At 37.7% G+C, this 18,771-nt stretch overlaps 1 protein-coding gene across 1 annotated transcript; it reads right to left on the reverse strand.

Moving 5' to 3' along the window:
- Nucleotides 1–3,712: 3,712 nt before the first annotated feature.
- LOC140227005 (lysosomal aspartic protease-like) lies at nt 3,713–17,792 on the reverse strand. Its single transcript, XM_072307436.1, is given in 10 exon segments — nt 3,713–3,995; nt 5,381–5,479; nt 6,318–6,456; nt 7,505–7,627; nt 9,351–9,550; nt 9,929–10,047; nt 12,184–12,282; nt 12,285–12,306; nt 16,369–16,507; nt 17,619–17,792. Coding segments are annotated over 10 exon segments (1,161 nt in total). The 5' UTR covers nt 17,678–17,792; the 3' UTR covers nt 3,713–3,833.
- Nucleotides 17,793–18,771: the final 979 nt, after the last annotated feature.

An 18,771-nucleotide genomic window follows, 5' to 3' on the forward strand; every position in this document is an offset into this window, starting at 1 on the left:
AGGGATATCCCTCTCAGACTATAAACCGGGACCTCCGGAAGAAGGAATCCTGTTTCATTTTCAGATTAAACAGAGAGCCGAGAGCTAGTACTGCTACACCTCCCTGGATTTAAGAAGCTTGTATCATTTTCGCACTTACGAACCTGTTCTATTCGTTTTCGGAATAATAAACCATCGGAATAACAAACAACCATTATTTCGTTTTCGGATTAACGTACCTTCAATGGAACTTCTAAATGATGAACCGTATGATAAATAAGCAAGTCAAAATCACTTGGTTTTGTAACGCCTGGAGCAGTGCGTGCATGAGGTGTTTTCATTTTTGTCAATACATTATTTTCGCGATTGAATGTGATACCCGAAATTCGTGAAAGAAAACCACCGCGAAAAATTTCAGCATAATTATCACAAGTTGTGCACCTTGTTGTCAATCGAGATAGGTATCGGTAATTCGAGCAGCCCCTTATCTCGTTCTAAGGGTCTGGGACTAAGCGAAAAGGAAAATGGCACTTTTATCCTGTCGTAATTTAACAAAATTATGTTTATTTTCCAAATTAATCGATTAATCGAATGAGTTGTGCCATAGACAGGAGTGCTTTAAAAAAATGTCCATACCGGGAATATTTTTGTGAATGTATCGATATAGGGCCTACCTATCGCATGTTTCCCTGAAATGCCTTTCGTTAAACATATCAGTAACATGGAAGTCATGCTTAATCTAGAGAAGGTCATTCTTATGTCTTTTGTTAATCATACTAGTATTTCAGCAATGATTGACAGATGAGGCCACAGGCAGAATTTCGGTTTGGAATGTTTTGTTTGTATGTATGTATGTATGTTTATTTGTTTCTTTGTTGTTGTTTTTTTTCTAGGGGGCATATACACATGTACAAGTAATGCGAGGAAAATGCAATGTAAAGTTGAAAAATTATGAAATATATGGAAAATATAATTGGATATTTGTTTCGCATAATAATCCCGAATAAACACGTCAACAGGCATTTGCACTGCATAGGTCCTACCGTATAAACTCAACGCTTGATTTTGTAAGTTCTGGGAACACTGAGAGTCAATTAAACTTGCACATATGCAACATAATAAATGTACATGTACTGTATTAGAAAATGGAAACCTCTACCAGGAGAAAGGAAGAAAAGAATTTATTTGTCAGTATAATACAAGCAGAGAGCCCGAGTGAGTTTATCGAGGTTGGGGTTAGTTTGTATAGAAACAGTGGCCATCGATATCATGTTACATACTGTTCGTATCATGACTTCGAAGCATTGTGTAGAGAGAGTTCTGTGGTTTTTATGTACGTGGCAGGAAGTGAGCGGTTTTATTTTACGTTTCCTTTCTTTTCTCTCCCTTCTCCTCCCCCCCCCCTTTCCCTCTTCTCTCCTAACACAGTCGCCTACTTACGGATATACTGTACATAATTATATTCCCATACATTAAGCTTGCCTAACTCAAACTGAAGAGTACACTGCTCTAAAATACAACCAGACAAATAGGCAAAATTTAATGGAGCCGACTGCTGTATGCTGTGTGTGAGTTCACACTTTATTGCAACATCTATGACTGTGAGAAAATATATGTGTATGAAAAATGACTGCATGCATTCACAATTATTCACACCAACAATTGCATCCATGTACAGGAGTCTTAAAATTGTCACTTCGGACAATATTACATCTTTTCAACTGCTGAAGTATTCAAATTCTTTTACTTTCTCTTCAATTACTGCAAAGAAATCACTATTCTCTAGCCTGATCAATCATAACAATTTTAAATGCTGAGGCTGTATCTTTTCATTTGAAGTACATACACACGTACACATACATCTCTCTAATACGTGATGAACTATAATTTCACCTACGTATATAACACTGTATAAACTTCAAGTCATGTATGACTACGTACATGCACTAAATTTACATCTACTCTGAGTTATAGTGCATAATTATGATTGACTTAGATTGATTTGTTTTTGTCTTTTCCAAATATGCAAATATGTGTATTTTGTACATGCATATCTCATTCACTTAGATTGGTTCAGAAAATTTAACCATAAGCAACTTTCTATTTCTGGAACTTTGCTTCATCGTTACATAGAAATGACATTTGTGTGAAACTTGCACCAGCAACAAAATTGAATCATCAAGCATAATAAAAATGATGAAAACTATTCAGATACAGGCACACAAGTGCATGACAAATCAATAAGACATTTTTCAAAACAATGAAGTAACTGCGCATTGTGGTGGTTAATGTGCCAAAAATTGAAACTAAACATATCTTGTTCTACTACTAAATTCTCCTACAGCACATTGCTGTCAAATTTTTTTTTGCATGATTTGTCTTTTTTTCTTTCATCTGTCAGAGTGAAAATTCTTTTCATTACGCATTCTGTCGGGTAAACAAGTAATACTATGAATTCACATACATTATATAAACAAATAAAGTACCTGTAAGTAAGTATTTGCACTTTTCTATTTCCACACTGAAAATACAGCATTACAAAGTATTCCCTGATTAAACTGATAAGAAAAAAACACACCTTAATCTTTATACTGTAGAACATGACAGCCCTGTGTTACACTTTAATGATGTTTAGTAGATAACAGAGGCTCATCATTCCACAGTTAGCCAATTTGTCCATTATGTTATACAGTGTATTGTCTCTTTAGAAATGGATATAAATTAACCTAAAAAACTCATTAACAGAAGAAAGTCTCTCTTGACTCTCTGACTATGGATCATACCGTTTCAAGAAGATGAGGAAATATAAAGCAGAATAAAAAACATAGATGAAATTAACTTCATCAGTTTCAAAACACAACACAACAAAACAAAAACATTCCCGATTGTGGCAAACGTGACAGTGGATGTGTAACATAAATCATCTATTGTTTCTTAGGTAATTTAGACTGCAGTTGATACCATGAGTAGACCTTCACTCTATAAGGAAGTCATATACAGTATCACTTCACAGATACACCCACTCACACTCATAAGAATATAGAACTCTTTATTTCTTGGTCTTCAGACATGCAGCATGCTTGCTGTCTGAAAGTCTGTGTGGAGGATCAATTTTAGATTGTGCAAATGCAAGCATGCTATGCAGTAAGAATTCCGCTGGGTGATCTGGCCGAGTGCTCATAGTAGAACATTTCCTGGTTAAGTTGGGTCCTCACACTTCTACACTCATGTACTACAGTGCCATTAATGAAGGTAATCTTTCTAATATTGCCAGTGTGAACTAGGTCTGTCATTATAAACACAGGAAAGAGTTAAGACCTAGTGAAAGAGCGTATCTCACTCACACCTTAATGGACCCCATGCAATGTTTGGGCAAGGCAGAGGACAGATGCAACTCGTTTTAACATAAAATACACCTCCCAGAAACCTCTGTCGCTCCTGTCTCAAACATTGAAGCACTTTAAATCACTGATCCAGTCAGCATCACACTTCATGGAACAAATATGCGGAAGTGCTACTCCTGCTCTTTCTGCCATGTTGGGAATTAAACAAAAAGAAATAGAAGAGGCTCACATAGACAGAATGCTCTAAAATACAAGTAAATCATAAGTTTTGAGTTGAGACTGCTGCATGATTCTTTTCAACTCCTCTCAACCACGAGGGAGAAACCACTATCTTGATAAAGACACAGTGATCTCATGGGGGAGGGGGGAGGGGGAGGGGAAGAGACAACTTTTGTTTGAAATAACATTCCCTGAATTTCAAATACGAGTGAAAAAGATAACATGAAATACAAGGACAATGGATCTCCTCATTTTGAAAGCACGGTGAGGAGAAACAGAGAGGAGAGTCGTCTAGACGGCGGTGGCAAATCCAAGTCGGTTGTTGCCACGGTCAAACTTGGTGTAGTAGGTGCGGAGGAAAGGGTCTCCCAAGATCCAGAGGGGACCAGCTGGGGGTGGGACATCCAGGCCGATGAATCCCACAATGCACATCGTGACCGATGACTGCTGGACCTACACACAAACCAGAGACAGGGGACAGGTTTAAGAGACTGCTGCATAAATTTAATGCTGTCAACACGAATATCCTACAGATCACTTTCAGTTTCAGTTTAATTTCACAAACATTCACATACAGCTGTAGTTTGCTTTTACACATACACATGGGAACATATACCTATATCAGTTACAAAAGGCCTATCAGGAAGTTTCTTATCTGAGGCCAGTCCAAACGGGTTTTTGAGCATTTCTTCCTTCCTCAATTCCATATGTGCAATAAATCATATAAATCTGCACAACAGAGGAAGGAGCACCTTTGACCCACTTTTTTGATATCCTGTTCCACATGGAGCTTCGTGTGGAAACATCTGACCCTCACTACAACAGAATTTGCATACATTTAACCCTAAAGGGGCCGCGCTTTTTTGGCTATGCTCAGGCCGGGGGGGGGGATGGATTCCGCCCCCCCGAGATCTTGGACATCGGAGGTGCGATCGCGATGAAATTTTGCATGCATGAGACCCGCGTCATAATCTACAAGTTTGTGTCATAAGATTTTTTGAAACAATCAATTTCTAATTTTAATTAATTAATTATGCAAATTAAGCTCAAGGTGATATTTTAGCCTAATTAAAAGCATTGAGAGTCTAATTTTTGATCTGTAAATCTGTTTTAGCATATTCAACAATTGTACATCACAAAAACTTTCAAAACTCATTTCAATTCTTATGTATTTTATTGTTTTCAGAATTTCTTATGTATTTCTTTGTTTTTCAACTTTTGTTTTTTTCTTTGTTTTTTCATTGGAAATTGTCACTGACCACTTTTCTACCATAATTAGCACAAAATCAATCAATGAAAGTGATTAATTGTAAAAATAATCAGGTTTTTATGCCTTTCATGACAGAGCACTGTTTTCCATAGGAAATGTACACAAAATCACAAAATTGTGCCCGTTTTGGGGCGACATTCCGTTACAAAAATGGGCGTGGCTTCGCAAAAGTATGCGCGGACGTTGCAAATTTGGTCTCAAAAGTTGCGCGAGACTTGAACGAAGAAAGTCAAGAAGCCTCGCGACGAGGCCTTCTCGCTTTACAGAATTATAGCGCGAAACGTCAAGGGGGGGCGGATTCCGCCCCCCCTTGTGTGCTGCCTAAATCAACATATTGCGCAGGGCAACATAAAATAGTCTTTCATTGTGTAAAGACTCTAATTATGAAGATATGGGTCACATCCATTCCAACAGCGACAGCAAATCTATGAATAAAAGACAGGACACTCTGACCAGCAACAACAAAATGACGATTCTAAGGATCACTTTTTCCATGGGCCAAGAGTATCCATTATCCAGTTTGTGCTAGATTATGATAAAAAAACCCAAACAATTACTTCTGACTTACCTCCAGGATATAGTCTCGACCAGTCAGAACAAATTTCTGTTTATTCAGTGTGATTGTGACATCTGGAACAGTGTCAATCTTGTTGCAGTCAATCAGGTACTGAAAAGATTAGAAAATCCAAAAATAAGTGATAGAAATATCCAGGCAAGACAACTTCAAGCAGTCCAAATCATTGAGAGCTGTATCTATCTCACCAAACCTGCAAAACAAAATCCACAACTTATCCATTTTGTTAGCATTTAACCTATATACAGTACATGTATATACCTGCTTGGTTTTGGTGCCTTCTTTATGTTAGTGCCTATTTCAGCCATAACTGAGGGCTTACATTTATGTAAGTATGCCTGACATTATGTTGCTTGGTCGACAAGACCTCATATCTACAAAATGTCAGAGTAAATGTTCAAAAGAGCACAAAAATATGGCAGCTAAAGCACTGCATCAAATAGGAGAGTCTTTCCATTGACATGCCGTGGTGGCTTTATTCTGAGGGTAAGACAGCTAGGATTTGGACAGGACATCACTAAATTGATTATCTAACCATTAATCCAGAAAAGTCATTTTCACAAAAATTTCAGATACGAGGTCTTGTTGCCCCAGCGACGGTTGATAGTTGATGCATGCACTGACATAGCAATGCACCTTGGGCTCATTGCATAACTCATTGAACCATTCTTTTATTCTTATTTTCGAACGCCCTCCGTAAGGCTAAGACAAGTTACAGTATTTTAAACTGTTGAGGACAGACTGATTTTGCTACAACATAGACATTTTCCATAGACACCTGCCCTAGTATACTCGGTACTCGTCCTCAACAGGTTTACACCGAAAATTTTTATAGAAATACATGTACATGTGTACTAATTTGGTGCATGTAGACAAGACTACTCCTCAATAAGCAAAGGAGATTGATAAAGAAGAGATTATCTGATTGTACCTCTCCAGATGTAAATGGCGCTCCACCAATCTGCTCCACCAGTTGCTTGATTGTGGCAGAAGGTCCAGCAAGGAGAGACGTCCCAGTATCGGCGATGGCAACACACTTGGTGCAGTATGAGGTTGAGCCAATGGCAAGACTATAAGGTAAGACACAGACAACGGTACAAGCTAGATAAAATAATCCTCGTCTTTAGCTGACCTTGCCCAAGTTGAAAAATTGGCTTTAACAGTCAATGAAAAATTCTACTCAGATGGATGTAAACATTTGTTAATCATGCCATGTAATCTGAAATTCATGTACGTTAAAGGATTCTGTCTGGTCCCTTTGTATTCAGCCACGGCCAGGTTGACTGTACCTTGAAGGATATGGGCGGATGACTGAACACGCAAGAATGACAGAGGACTACAGTCAACATCCTGATAAGATGCTTCTTCTTTATCCTTTCCCTATAGTCCTTCCATGTGAGGAGGTTTTCAACTGACACCAAAGACACTGCAGTCTTACAAATATAGCAACAAACAGTGAGTCTGATACATAAACACAAGACTGCAAAGGTGTTTTCAATCTGTTATTCACTTTGAAGTGGGTCTTGTACGTACATTATGACGACATCATAGTCACGTAACAGAGTGAACAATATTCCAAACTAACGGCCCCCACACGATGTTAAATTTATATGCATTTAAATGACATCCCAAAGGTACAATGTACTTGTATTTGAATCACATCAACTATCCAAGATCACAGTTCCATTCACCCTCTTCACTATTCTGCTGTTTTTATGATAAATAACTCTTTGCTGAAGAGGTCACTTCCACTGTGATTAAGTAGCAAAACATAAATGATTATAATATGATGGGTTTTTAAAAAAACAAACAAACAATGACTGAGGCCAAGGCTAAGTTGCAGATAAACAAACAGTGCAGTATATTGTAAAAGTAATCCCAAAGAAGTATCTAATCCACTGAGAATAAAGAAAAAGCATTGATTTGTGGAATATCTGATCTCCAAGATGTAACGTGAAGGTTTAATATTTTAGCACGGCAATCAAATTCCATTCATAGTTATAGCTCATCTGGCTTTGACTAAATGCAACATGAAGGCTTGGGTATCACATGATCACATTATATGTGATGATGACAAAATACAGCCTCACTAAAGGGACTCTTCAGAAAACATCTTACCTCTCCATTTCAATCTGCCAGTATCCCTGCCGTGTGACATTCACATAAGTGAAGTCCCCTGTGTAACGCTTTTGGTCAGCACCACCAAAGACAATCTCACCTCCAGGCACCTCTGACGCATTCCTACATATCACAGGGAAGAGTCGCATGATATTTGATAGCACAAGTATTCACATTTGATGTGGCGCCTCAGGTCAATTCCTTTTATATCAATGTCAAGTTTTTTTAATTCTCTGATAGCTCTACCAGCATTCCCACTAACAGAAAACCATCTGACTGTACATTTTCCCGCCAATATACAGAAGACATTCCTGTATTTATTACAATTTTCAAAGTCCAAAGGAAAAAACAAAAACAAAACAGAAAATACATTTAACAGCAATGCAACATCACAATTCCTCCTACATACCTGTGCCAAATCTGCTTTATTTGATTTCAAATTCTACACCCGGTTAGTTATACATTTTACCATAACTTCATACACATTGTACGTTACATGCTAATACATAGTCTTAATGTTTTAACTTTGAATTCTGAAATCCCTTCAGCTACTCAGTGACAGAAATAACAAAATTTGCAACAGTTTTCTAGTGGTTGTCCTAAACTATTAACAGGCTTTCAGTTGATCACAAAGGAGAAAAAGAGCAAAATGAAAACAGCCTACTAAATGGAATGTCTCATGTGTCTAATGTGGTACATGTCTTCATTTCTTATTGTCAACAGAAAGCTCTGCAATTTGATATCCACAACGACCTCATCCTGGCAACTTCCCAAGGTTAGGGATGGTAAAGTTTTGGTTGAGATGGGGTATCAGGTTTCCAACTTTCTTATGAGATAATGAGAAACCTTCTTATGTAATATGAGGTGATTGTCCTAAACTATTCACAGGCTTTCATTTGATTACAAAGGAGGCAAAGAGCAAAATGAAAATGGCCTACTAAATGGAATGTCTCATGTGTCAAATGTGGTACATGTCTTCATTTCTTACTGTCAACAGAAAGCTCTGCAATTTGATATTCACAACGATCTCATCCTGACAACTTCCAAAGGTTAGGGATGGTAAAGTTTTGGTTGAGATGGGGTATCATGTTTCCAACCTTTTTATGAGATAATGAGAAACCTCGTTATAAAATATGAATGAGCACCTAACTCTTAAAGGGATTCAAAGTTCTAATATCTTATTAAAATTGGTTTTGAAATGGTTGAGATATTCAAAACAAAGGAAACCTAATAAAAGGTGGGACTCACCTTTCATTATTATCACTCTGTTTTACTTTTTTTTTTCTTGATATTTCATCATTTCAATACTGATTTTTATTAAATGAACTTTAAAGTACTCTAGAATAGTTTGCTCTGTTATGTTTCATAAGTGGTTTCTTTAATATCTCAAAAAAATGTACAAGCTCAATCCTCATCTCAAGTGATTTAAAAATTGTTTGAGTTATCACATTTGATGTGTATGTGCAGGTCAGTTGTATCGCAAAACATCCTACCATATAAAAATCTTGCAATAAAGCCTAAAATATGAGGAGATATCACTATTTTTTTTAACAAAAAATAACTGTAGATTGTTTATTTTAGAAACTATTGTTCACATTTTGTATATTTAACAATACTTCACATTTGATTATACTGACATTTTTACACTGGTTGTTTTTAACCCTAACTCACATTTCCTAACTATTTTGAAGCACTAAAGCCATGGTTTTGTTTCGTCTGCAAATTGAAGAGTGCCTATAAAACTAGTATGACGATGATGATGAGGAGGAGGAGGAGGAGGTCAAAATAAATTCAGAACACATGACCAGGCACTTGAGAAAGATGAGCAGGGACTGGGTAAACTTACTTGGCTAGGTAGACAGAGAAGACAGGTTCTGCTACAAGTCCCTGCTTCATGATATTGTCAAAGACGGGCACATTGCTGATCCTGGTGATGGTTGGGTAGCCAAGTCCCATGATACCATCAAACTTGGCGGCCACAAACGTAAGCCCCGGCTCCGAAGTCGCCTCTCCGAACCGCTGATTCTTGGCAGCCAGTCCACCCAACTACAGGGAGCATTGGCAACCGTAATAAAAGGAGGCAATAGACGAAACAATTGAGTGTTATCTCTGCTGTAAAAGAATTGAACACTCTTCATGCTTACAACAACAACAATGACGAATATCAAAATTCTTCACGTTTCTTTACACTCTGAGACATTAGAAAGGTAAGTTTTATTTCTGAGGTACCCATGCTGAATCTACAGTACCTCCTACATTTATTCAGGCACGTACAGATTACTTGCATTCATATTTCCTCGCGTTTTGTATGTTTAGGTACTGTATGCTGATTTTGAATTTAACATGGTCTCAACACCAACATTAATAGTAAGGACCACAATATCTATTCTTTGTTTTAAACCAAGTATAGATCATTCTGCTCACCGTGGCTGTGTCTTGACTCACAATCCCTGAACATGAACCTGAACCATACTCGATGGACCATTCGGTGCCATTGGCCACGTAAGAGGATGATTTGGATCTGTAATATTTATTATGTAGTTCTGTAGAGACAATGATACAATGGAATGGAAAGAAGAAAGACTGTATCATAAAACAATATGGTAAAATATCCAGATTACTTCTACGAAAGGGAAGACAACACTCCCCACAACGAAGGGCAATCATGTATGGAAAAGAATGTATAGACTCCGTAGTACACTGTATTTCTAATTTTTCAGATGATTTTTCTGATCTTGAACAAGGGACACTGAGAACCAAATCAATTTTTGGTATTTTATAACAAAACTGACATTAAGAACAAACTTTAGCAGGAAGAAGGAGGCAGGGGCTTGATGTGCACCTGAGCTTCAAGAAAAACTCCACCTTCACTCGATCTTAATAATTATGGTGCCCCTTGATGACATTATGTCGCAAAGGGGATCGTAACTACCTCCTAGGGGTTCAACATACATATTAATTGCAAATTATTACTCTTTACCAACAAAATACCACACTGTATGTACCTGCTCTACTAGACAGAAAAATCATAACTGGAACATGCTTTAATTTGCCCTCATTAGCCATCCCCGTGGCTTTAATGGAGACACCATGCTCCTTCAGGATAGCACTGCATTCCCAATGCTGAAAAATACATCTTCAGGAGTGGTTCAAGCCCTAAGGCTGCCATGAAAACTGTTTACTTATCCCTACAGGGATATACACTCACTGTTTTTATTTTTGTTGTATACATAATTAATTAATAATACAATTACCATATAGGGGTATACTTGTTGTATATGCAATATTCTCATTTTAATTGCAAGTGTACTGTATGAATTAAAGGGACTGTACAGTACTGGTTGAGGTGGGGATTCATGTTTTGAACATTCCTAAGTGAGATAATGAAAAGCCTCTTATGAAATATGAAAGAGCATGTAATTTTAAGAAGGATTCAACGTTTATTTAATGAAAATTGGTTTTCAAATGGCTGAGATATCCCAAAAAGTGCTAATAATAAAAGGCGACATGCCACAACTTTATTAGGATCTCTTTGTTTCACCTGGTTTTTTGATATCTCAGCCATTTCTAAACCGATATTCACCAAATAAACTTTTGATACCCCTTAGAACTGCATGCTCTTTGACATATCATAGAGTGGTTTCTGAATATCTCGCAAAACGTTAAAAGCTAAATCCTCACCTCGACCAGAACTGTACACACCCTTTAATGAGTAGAAAATGAAACACAATGGGTAATTCCATGAAGTTGGGGCACAAAGTGTTACATTTTAGCATAACTCAATACTAATTATGCTATACATATATTGTTTATAGGCTTTACATTTGTATTGAGACCATACATTTTCCTGGAAATTTTGTGCCATTCAGACTCAATTTTGATGAAGTTATTAAAAAAAATGTAACAGTGTCCTGTAGCATCGTGACGTGTCCATGTAGCATCGTGATAGTTAAAATCTGGTCCTAAAAGACAAATTAATGCAATTAGCTTGACCAAAATTTGATATAATATGCATAATTACTCGATTAGTCAGATAGCTAAATATCTTAACTCTCCTTTCCACAGTCTTACTTTTACAAGAAAATTACAAAATGTATCACTACGCTACGCGGTGTCCACCAAATGTAACAAAAAAGGACACCGCGTAGCATCGTGATACATTTTGTAATTTTCTTTTAAAATTAAAACTATGTACAGGAAATTTGAGATATTTAGCTATCTGACTAATCTAGTAAATATGCACATTGCATCAAATTTTGGTCAAGCTAATTGCCATAATTTGTCTCTTAAGACCAAATTTTGAAATATCACGATGCTACATGGACACGTCACGATGCTACAGGACACCGTTACATATTGTTTAATAACTTCATCAAAGTTGAGTCTGAATGGCACAAAGTTTCCAAGAAAATGTGTGGCCTCAATACAAATGTAAAGCCTACAAACAATAAATGTATAGCATAATAAATATTGAGTTATGCTGAAATGTATTTTTCAAATATATCACGATGCTACATGGACACTGCCCCAACTTCATGGAATTACCCATATATACATGTATATGTATACATACATGTACATATACAGTGTATATAATGGCAAGGCCCTCTGGTAAAACAGTAGCAACACTTATCAAGTGTCAGGATAATTAGTCTATTCATAATGTGAGGATAACTTACGACAGGCAATGTCCAACAGGGAGCAATTGGAGGCCGGAACCCAGAGATCTGCACTTCCGGTGTCAAACACAACTTTAAAGGTCTGCTCTGGTGTGCCAGGGAGATGGGTCCATAGTACTGGGCCTGACAAGGGATCATGTGACAATGAGAACAATGAATCATGTTACATGTACATTCAGGTAGGCTCATGTGGGAGGATAGACACAGATGACTTTTAAAACAAGCTTTGTGAATTACACTTCAACACTGGACCCGGTGGCATGGGCCACCTTGGAGTGGGAAGGCTGGCCCGATTCAGATACAGTATATTCCAAAATCCCTGCAGCAAAATGTGTCACAGCTTTATCACTGATCCAGCTACATGTATGTACAACAGACTGTAAGCACACATACAGCCAAAGACTCAACTGGAGTCATGGAGCGTGTGTTTTGACATACACATTCACTGACATGTGGCTGATGGGCGCCATTCGTTATTTTATAATGTACCCCGTGGCAACAAATGAATATCGATTTAATCGGACCACCCATATTTCCCCCAGCTACCAGCTCTTTTAAAAGATGTCATGCCTGGTGGTAAAGGATAAAAACAAACAAAAGTCAATTCATGAATTCTCAGAGTTCACACTGTAATACAATTCTGATTCTACCAACTCTTCGTAACAGTCCCAAAGATATTTTGAAATCAAGTAGTACTTCATGCACATGTATTCCAATAATTTGAGGCTGTCTGTTATGTCCCCCCCCCCCCCCCCCCCCAGCCTGGTTAGTGGTAAAGTTAGGATAACTACAATGTATTACATTGTAGGGTTATGGTTAGGGTTAGGTTTAGGGTGAGAGGTTGGGTTAGGGTTTGGATTAGGTTCACAATTAGGATTAGGGTTAGGGTCAGGGAAAGGGTCTGGGGTAATTGTCCAGGGGGTAATTGAACTGGAACCTTCAAACAATGTTAATCTTATGGCCTTGACAGAGGTTTCTAATCTTCAAGTGGTTCTACAGAGGTGCAGTTGCTTAGAATGGGACAGACTTGTAGCAAGACTTTATAATTATGCAGGGCATGTTTGGGTTACCATGACCTGATTTCAAAAGTAAATAAACCTAGTTTAACTAGCCTTCACCAGTTGATACAATTATGAGGCCAAGGGCTTGTTAAAATTTTACACAAGATGGCCTATGATAGCTGCCTTTCTGTTAAAAATTGTTTGTTTGTTTGTTTGTTTTGTTTTGTTTGGTTTGGGTTTTTGGTTTTTGGTTTGGGTTTTTTTTTTTTTTTTTTTTTTTTTTTTTTTTTTTTTGGGGGGGGGGGGGGGGTATATACAACCATAACTTCAGCCGTAGGGTATTGTTTTCATTTTATATTCATTCTTAGTACAGCATGATGAATGTTTATGGTATGAAACTGAACATTTTGCTCATTTCACTTTGAATGTCAATGCAATAAAAAACATATTTTACAAACCTGTGTTAAATGCCAACAGAGATTAAATACTTGTAATGAATTTAAAGGTAGGGAATCCCATTTGCATGCCTTAAATGACGAGTTGTATAAACACAGTGGTATGTTGAAGAGAGTATCATTTTAGAAACTCCATAAAGTATTGAAAGTGGAAGGTAACATTTAGTACATTTTTATTGACCGTTAGATTTCGAATTGAATTCTTTTCGGGGCTCACCGTAAATTCCAGTACATTACTAGGCTACCTTTGCAGACCCATGCACTGCATGTGTGTCCATCATGTATATTTTGTGAATAAAGTTTATCAAAACTTACAAACATTTCTATATACATTCTTGCCACACACTCTATATGTTATTACATCAGCTCTTATACTTTTAGATTTGTGTTTATAAGATAAAAAATACAAAAGACTGCAACAAAAAGGCTTAAGTGTGGCTGACACACAGAACTACTGAGTAGTTGAGTTTTGTGCATTATTCAAATTGTAGATAACTGTTGACTTCCAAATTTCTAAGCAGTGGCCTAAACAAGTCCCCTGAGGTTCATATTTCATGTTTTGCTGCATTTTGGGAGTTCTGTAAAAGGTATCCCCTACCTTTAAAGGAATTGTTTATGACAAGACCTAAATGTAAAATTATTCAATATTTTGTCTGGAAATGAAAATAAGACGGCAAAACAACTGACAAGTTACTAGAAATGTACAATCCATAAGTGGCAATTTTTTTTTCCCTCTCACATTAGCACTATTAATGAACATTTCTAAAATTTGTTCACTGCTGTGACTAATCTGGGGCAACAGCTTTACTATGTGAAAACACAAAACTGGAAAATCTGAATCACTAAAAAAAAAAACCAATTGTTCCTCTATGCATAGACACACTAATGAGATACCCTTTTGCAAGTTTTGAAGAGGCACATTAGATGTTTTATTGGTTTACAGATTTAATGCTCTTTTTGTTCATTTGCTTATCAAAAAAAAATCACAATTGATACTAGTTGTACTTACAAATCAGGTGTCTTCTTAAAGGGATGGTACAGTATTGGTGAAGATGAAAATTGGGATTTTAACGTTTTGCAAGATACCAAGGAAACACTTATGAAATAGTACAAAGCATACCATTTTAAGAGGTATTCAAAGTTTATTTGATGAAAATCGGGTTTGGAATGACTGAAACATCCAAAAACAAAGTAAAACACAGCAGTCGTAACAAGGAAAAGTAGAAATTACGCGGTGCGTAATATATGTCCCCGCCGGAAGTAGCATTTTGTAGCAAAATGTGCAATAACGGGTTAGAAATGGCGAAGGAGTAGCATTTTATAGCCAATGTACAATACAGGTCAAAAATCAAGGTCAAAGGTCAAAGAAGGCAAAGGTCAAAATTCTGTGTAAAGTTTTGAAGCCCTCACCTAGTGCCATCACATAAAGCAAACGGAAATCGAAATCGGGTTAGAAATGGCGAAGGAGTAGCATTTTGTAGCCAATGTACAATACAGGTCAAAAATCAAGGTCAAAGGTCAAAGAAGGCAAAGGTCAAAATTCTGTGTAGAAGTTTTGAAGCCCTCACCTAGTGCCATCATATAAAGCAAACGGAATCGAAATCGGGTTAGAAATGGCGAAGGAGTAGCATTTTGTAGCAAAATGTACAATATAGGTCAAAGGTCAAGGTCAAAGGTCACGACTGAAATTCTGTGTAGAAGTTTCAAAGCTCCCTTGTAGTGCTATCATATAAAGCAAACAGAATCAAAATTGGCTCATAAATGACAGAGAAGTAGCAAATTGAAGATTTTGATCACACACGGACGCACACACGGACACACGGACGGACACACGGACGGACACACGGACGGACGGACGGACGGACACACGGACACACACACGTACGGAGCCCGTTTCATAGTCCCCTGCTCGAACTCGTTCGGCGGGGACAATAAAAGGGGGGTCCCACACTTAATTAGAATTGCTCTGTTTTGGATATCTCAGCCATTTCAAAACCAATTTCATCAAATAAACGTTGAATTTCTCATGAAATTACATGCTCTTTCATATGTCATTTAAGAGGTTTCTCATTATCTCACCAGAAAATGTTGGAAACCTGAAATTAGGTCTCAACCAAAACTATACAATCCCTTTAAATGTTAACCATCACAAAGGGGTTCAGTGAGATGGGAATACAATGTATCCATGTCTTTCATGTGCATACACTATGTACATGTACCGTACATGGTAGTGCAGTTACATACAGCCGTATGTACAAAACAAAGGGGGGGGGGGGGGGACAAGTTGTCCATTTTCAGTGGAAATCTTTTGACATTGTCAGTTGGATATGATGTAAAATGGAGGTCCTGTGTGTGAGAGTTGCAACTCATGTATGTCAAAGATCCTGCTTCATACACTTATCATATTAAAAGAGCAGAGTCCTGATTACACCTATAAATGGTCCTGCCTCCTGTCCACCTGGACACCATGGAAGGCAAGCTAGTACGTTACCTGAATTTCATGGGCTATGTATCCAACCATCTTCTCCTGACAGAAAACAGAAAACACACACACACAAACAAAACAAACTGATTCTTTGATATTTGGATCTATAAGGTTTTTAACAGCTGTCAATCATTATGATCCAAAAGGACAGGAAGCATGTGAATACTGTACATGTGATCATAAAAGTCTCTTTACATGTTCCATGTACACATCATATTTTTTTGTCAGGAAGACTGGAACTCACATCAAGATAATCAGTCATGTTAACGGGCACGGGAGTGTTGCCTGCATTGTACTTATGGGTCATCGGAGACAGCCCCAGTATAGGAATCTTTGAGTAGACCATTCGATGACGTATGGTGTCCATCTTGTAGAGAGGAATCCTGGCATGTGAAAGTGACAAACAAGACAATGTTAGATATTTACATGGTATGGTATATGAATGTATCATAAATTCATATTGCATTATTGCCATTATTGGTATAGATTATAATCTTCTTCAAGTTCTTGTAATGGCTATTACCCTACTCTATGGTGAGTTGTACATGTTCACCTATTGGAAGTAACATGCATGTGAAAATGATTACTGTATTTTTGTGTGTGTTTGTGAAAGAATACAATTGAATAAATTGTGCCAAGATTGTGACCTACACTATGTATTAGCATGGAGCTACCAGGTAGCTCCATGGTATTAGTACGGTGTGTACTAGAAACCTATCTGCAGTGGCGGATCCAGAGGGGGGGGGGGGGGCGCAACCGCCGCACGCCCCCCTTTATTTTTTGTTAAAAACAAAAGAAATAAAAAGAAAAAATGAAATGAAACCTGGAAGTGGCACCAGAAATATTACTGTAAAACATGATATATTTGCGGCATGAAATTTTCGCAAATTGGACCAGATGGTGAGATGGCCTCTTTTGTGGCATTAAATTTTCTCAAATTGCCACTGGCATGCAATGCATAATGGATAGGCCTACAGTGTAGATTCTAGACGAGAACTTTCGTGTGCATTTTATTTTCACGAATCCTGGCACTCGCGAAATTAAAATGCACGCGCACATTCCTTGTTTTAACGTTACAGAAATTGTGCTCCCCCTTTATAGAATTACTTGATCCGCCCTGTGATGGCCCTGATCTGTGTATGTATGGGCCGTCTATCATGGATGCTCATCCAGGGCCAGGGTGGGCCAGGGTGTATGACCTCCATTCAGATTCATAAACATATAGACGTCTATAATCATAAACAGGTGTTGCCAGTGTTTATTGTTAAGAAATTATCAAAATAACGTTAGAAAGATAAATAGGCCTCACCTAACTCAACTGCGACCAGCAATATAAACTGTGTGCAAGGAGCGAGCGCCCCGGGGCCTACTAAACGTAACCAGGCTGCCTGCTAACATTAACAATCGACCATTCATTAAAATCACTACGTTGCTGTGCAGCTTTACCTTTAATCAATTGTGACCAACTGCGTGGTTTTGGAAAAAATAAGTTACCTGAGTGTTCCCGCATTGACAGCCACAATAAGCATCAGGACGACTAGAAAGGACTTCATTTTGAGACGATGCGTTTCAGAAGCAAAATGGAAATCGGAGGAAGGAAATTTAGGCCTGAGTATTCCGACTGTACTACCCCGACGCACTGTCCCGACGAGTCGGCGTGTTCGTGTATGTGTGATGTGGCGGACCTCACGGTTGTGTGTACGTGTGTACGTGTGCTTTCAGCGCTTCCCTAGCGCTTGCGTTGGCGTTTAAATAGAGCCGAGCTAGCTGCCTCACATGATCATCTGATTCATCATGTGATTATTTTCATCGTTCACTATCGATCATTATGATATTCACGTTGTTGGTGTAACAGTGACAATCGATCCGCCACAGGGATCAGTGTTAGTATTTTTTTATTTATTTATTTTTTTTTTAATGCATGTACTGTCTTGCTGAAAGTACAGATCGATTTGATTTTAACGAAAGTAAGTGAGCAGTGTATATACATGTAAATCCAGTGCATTGTATATTCTTTACGAATGTACTGTTTTTGCTGAAAGTACAGCTTAGCTTGATTTCACTATAATTGTGTTATGCTGAATCGTGGATTTTGTAATATATTATGTAATTTGAGTTGTCATGAATTTGTTTTGAATATGGAATCAATAAAACAGGGTTGCCAACATTGGAAACTAATTGAGAGTGAGACTCCCTATAGGCCAATGCTATAATTTAGGAGTCAAAATGAGTGAGATCAATAGAAGTGCATGCAAATGAAATAAAGTTTTAGAGTGAGAAAGGACCAAAATGAGTGAGTCTCACTCTCAATGAGTGAGAGTTGGCAGCCTGATAGATAAAGAAGGTTATGGAAAAACAAAAGATGAGGCTTGATCGATAGTGTGATCGTTGTATTCTCGAATCACATGACGGATGTCCGAATGGTTTAGGTCACGTGACTTTTGTAAGGTACACATGACTGCAGCTGCTGATCAGTCTGCTATAGGGCCCTATAGGGCTCACACCCATAAATATTTCCCCATAGGGATGTGTGTTAAAAATCAAATTTCAAAAAAAAAATTGTAAAATAGCTGGGAGAAATGAGGTATTTCAGCTTCACTAATCTGGATAAGTGAGATATACCCTTTCATCCATCAAATTTTCAGGG

Source organism: Diadema setosum, chromosome 4 (genome assembly GCF_964275005.1).
Source record: "Diadema setosum chromosome 4, eeDiaSeto1, whole genome shotgun sequence".
NCBI lineage: Eukaryota > Metazoa > Echinodermata > Echinoidea > Diadematoida > Diadematidae > Diadema > Diadema setosum.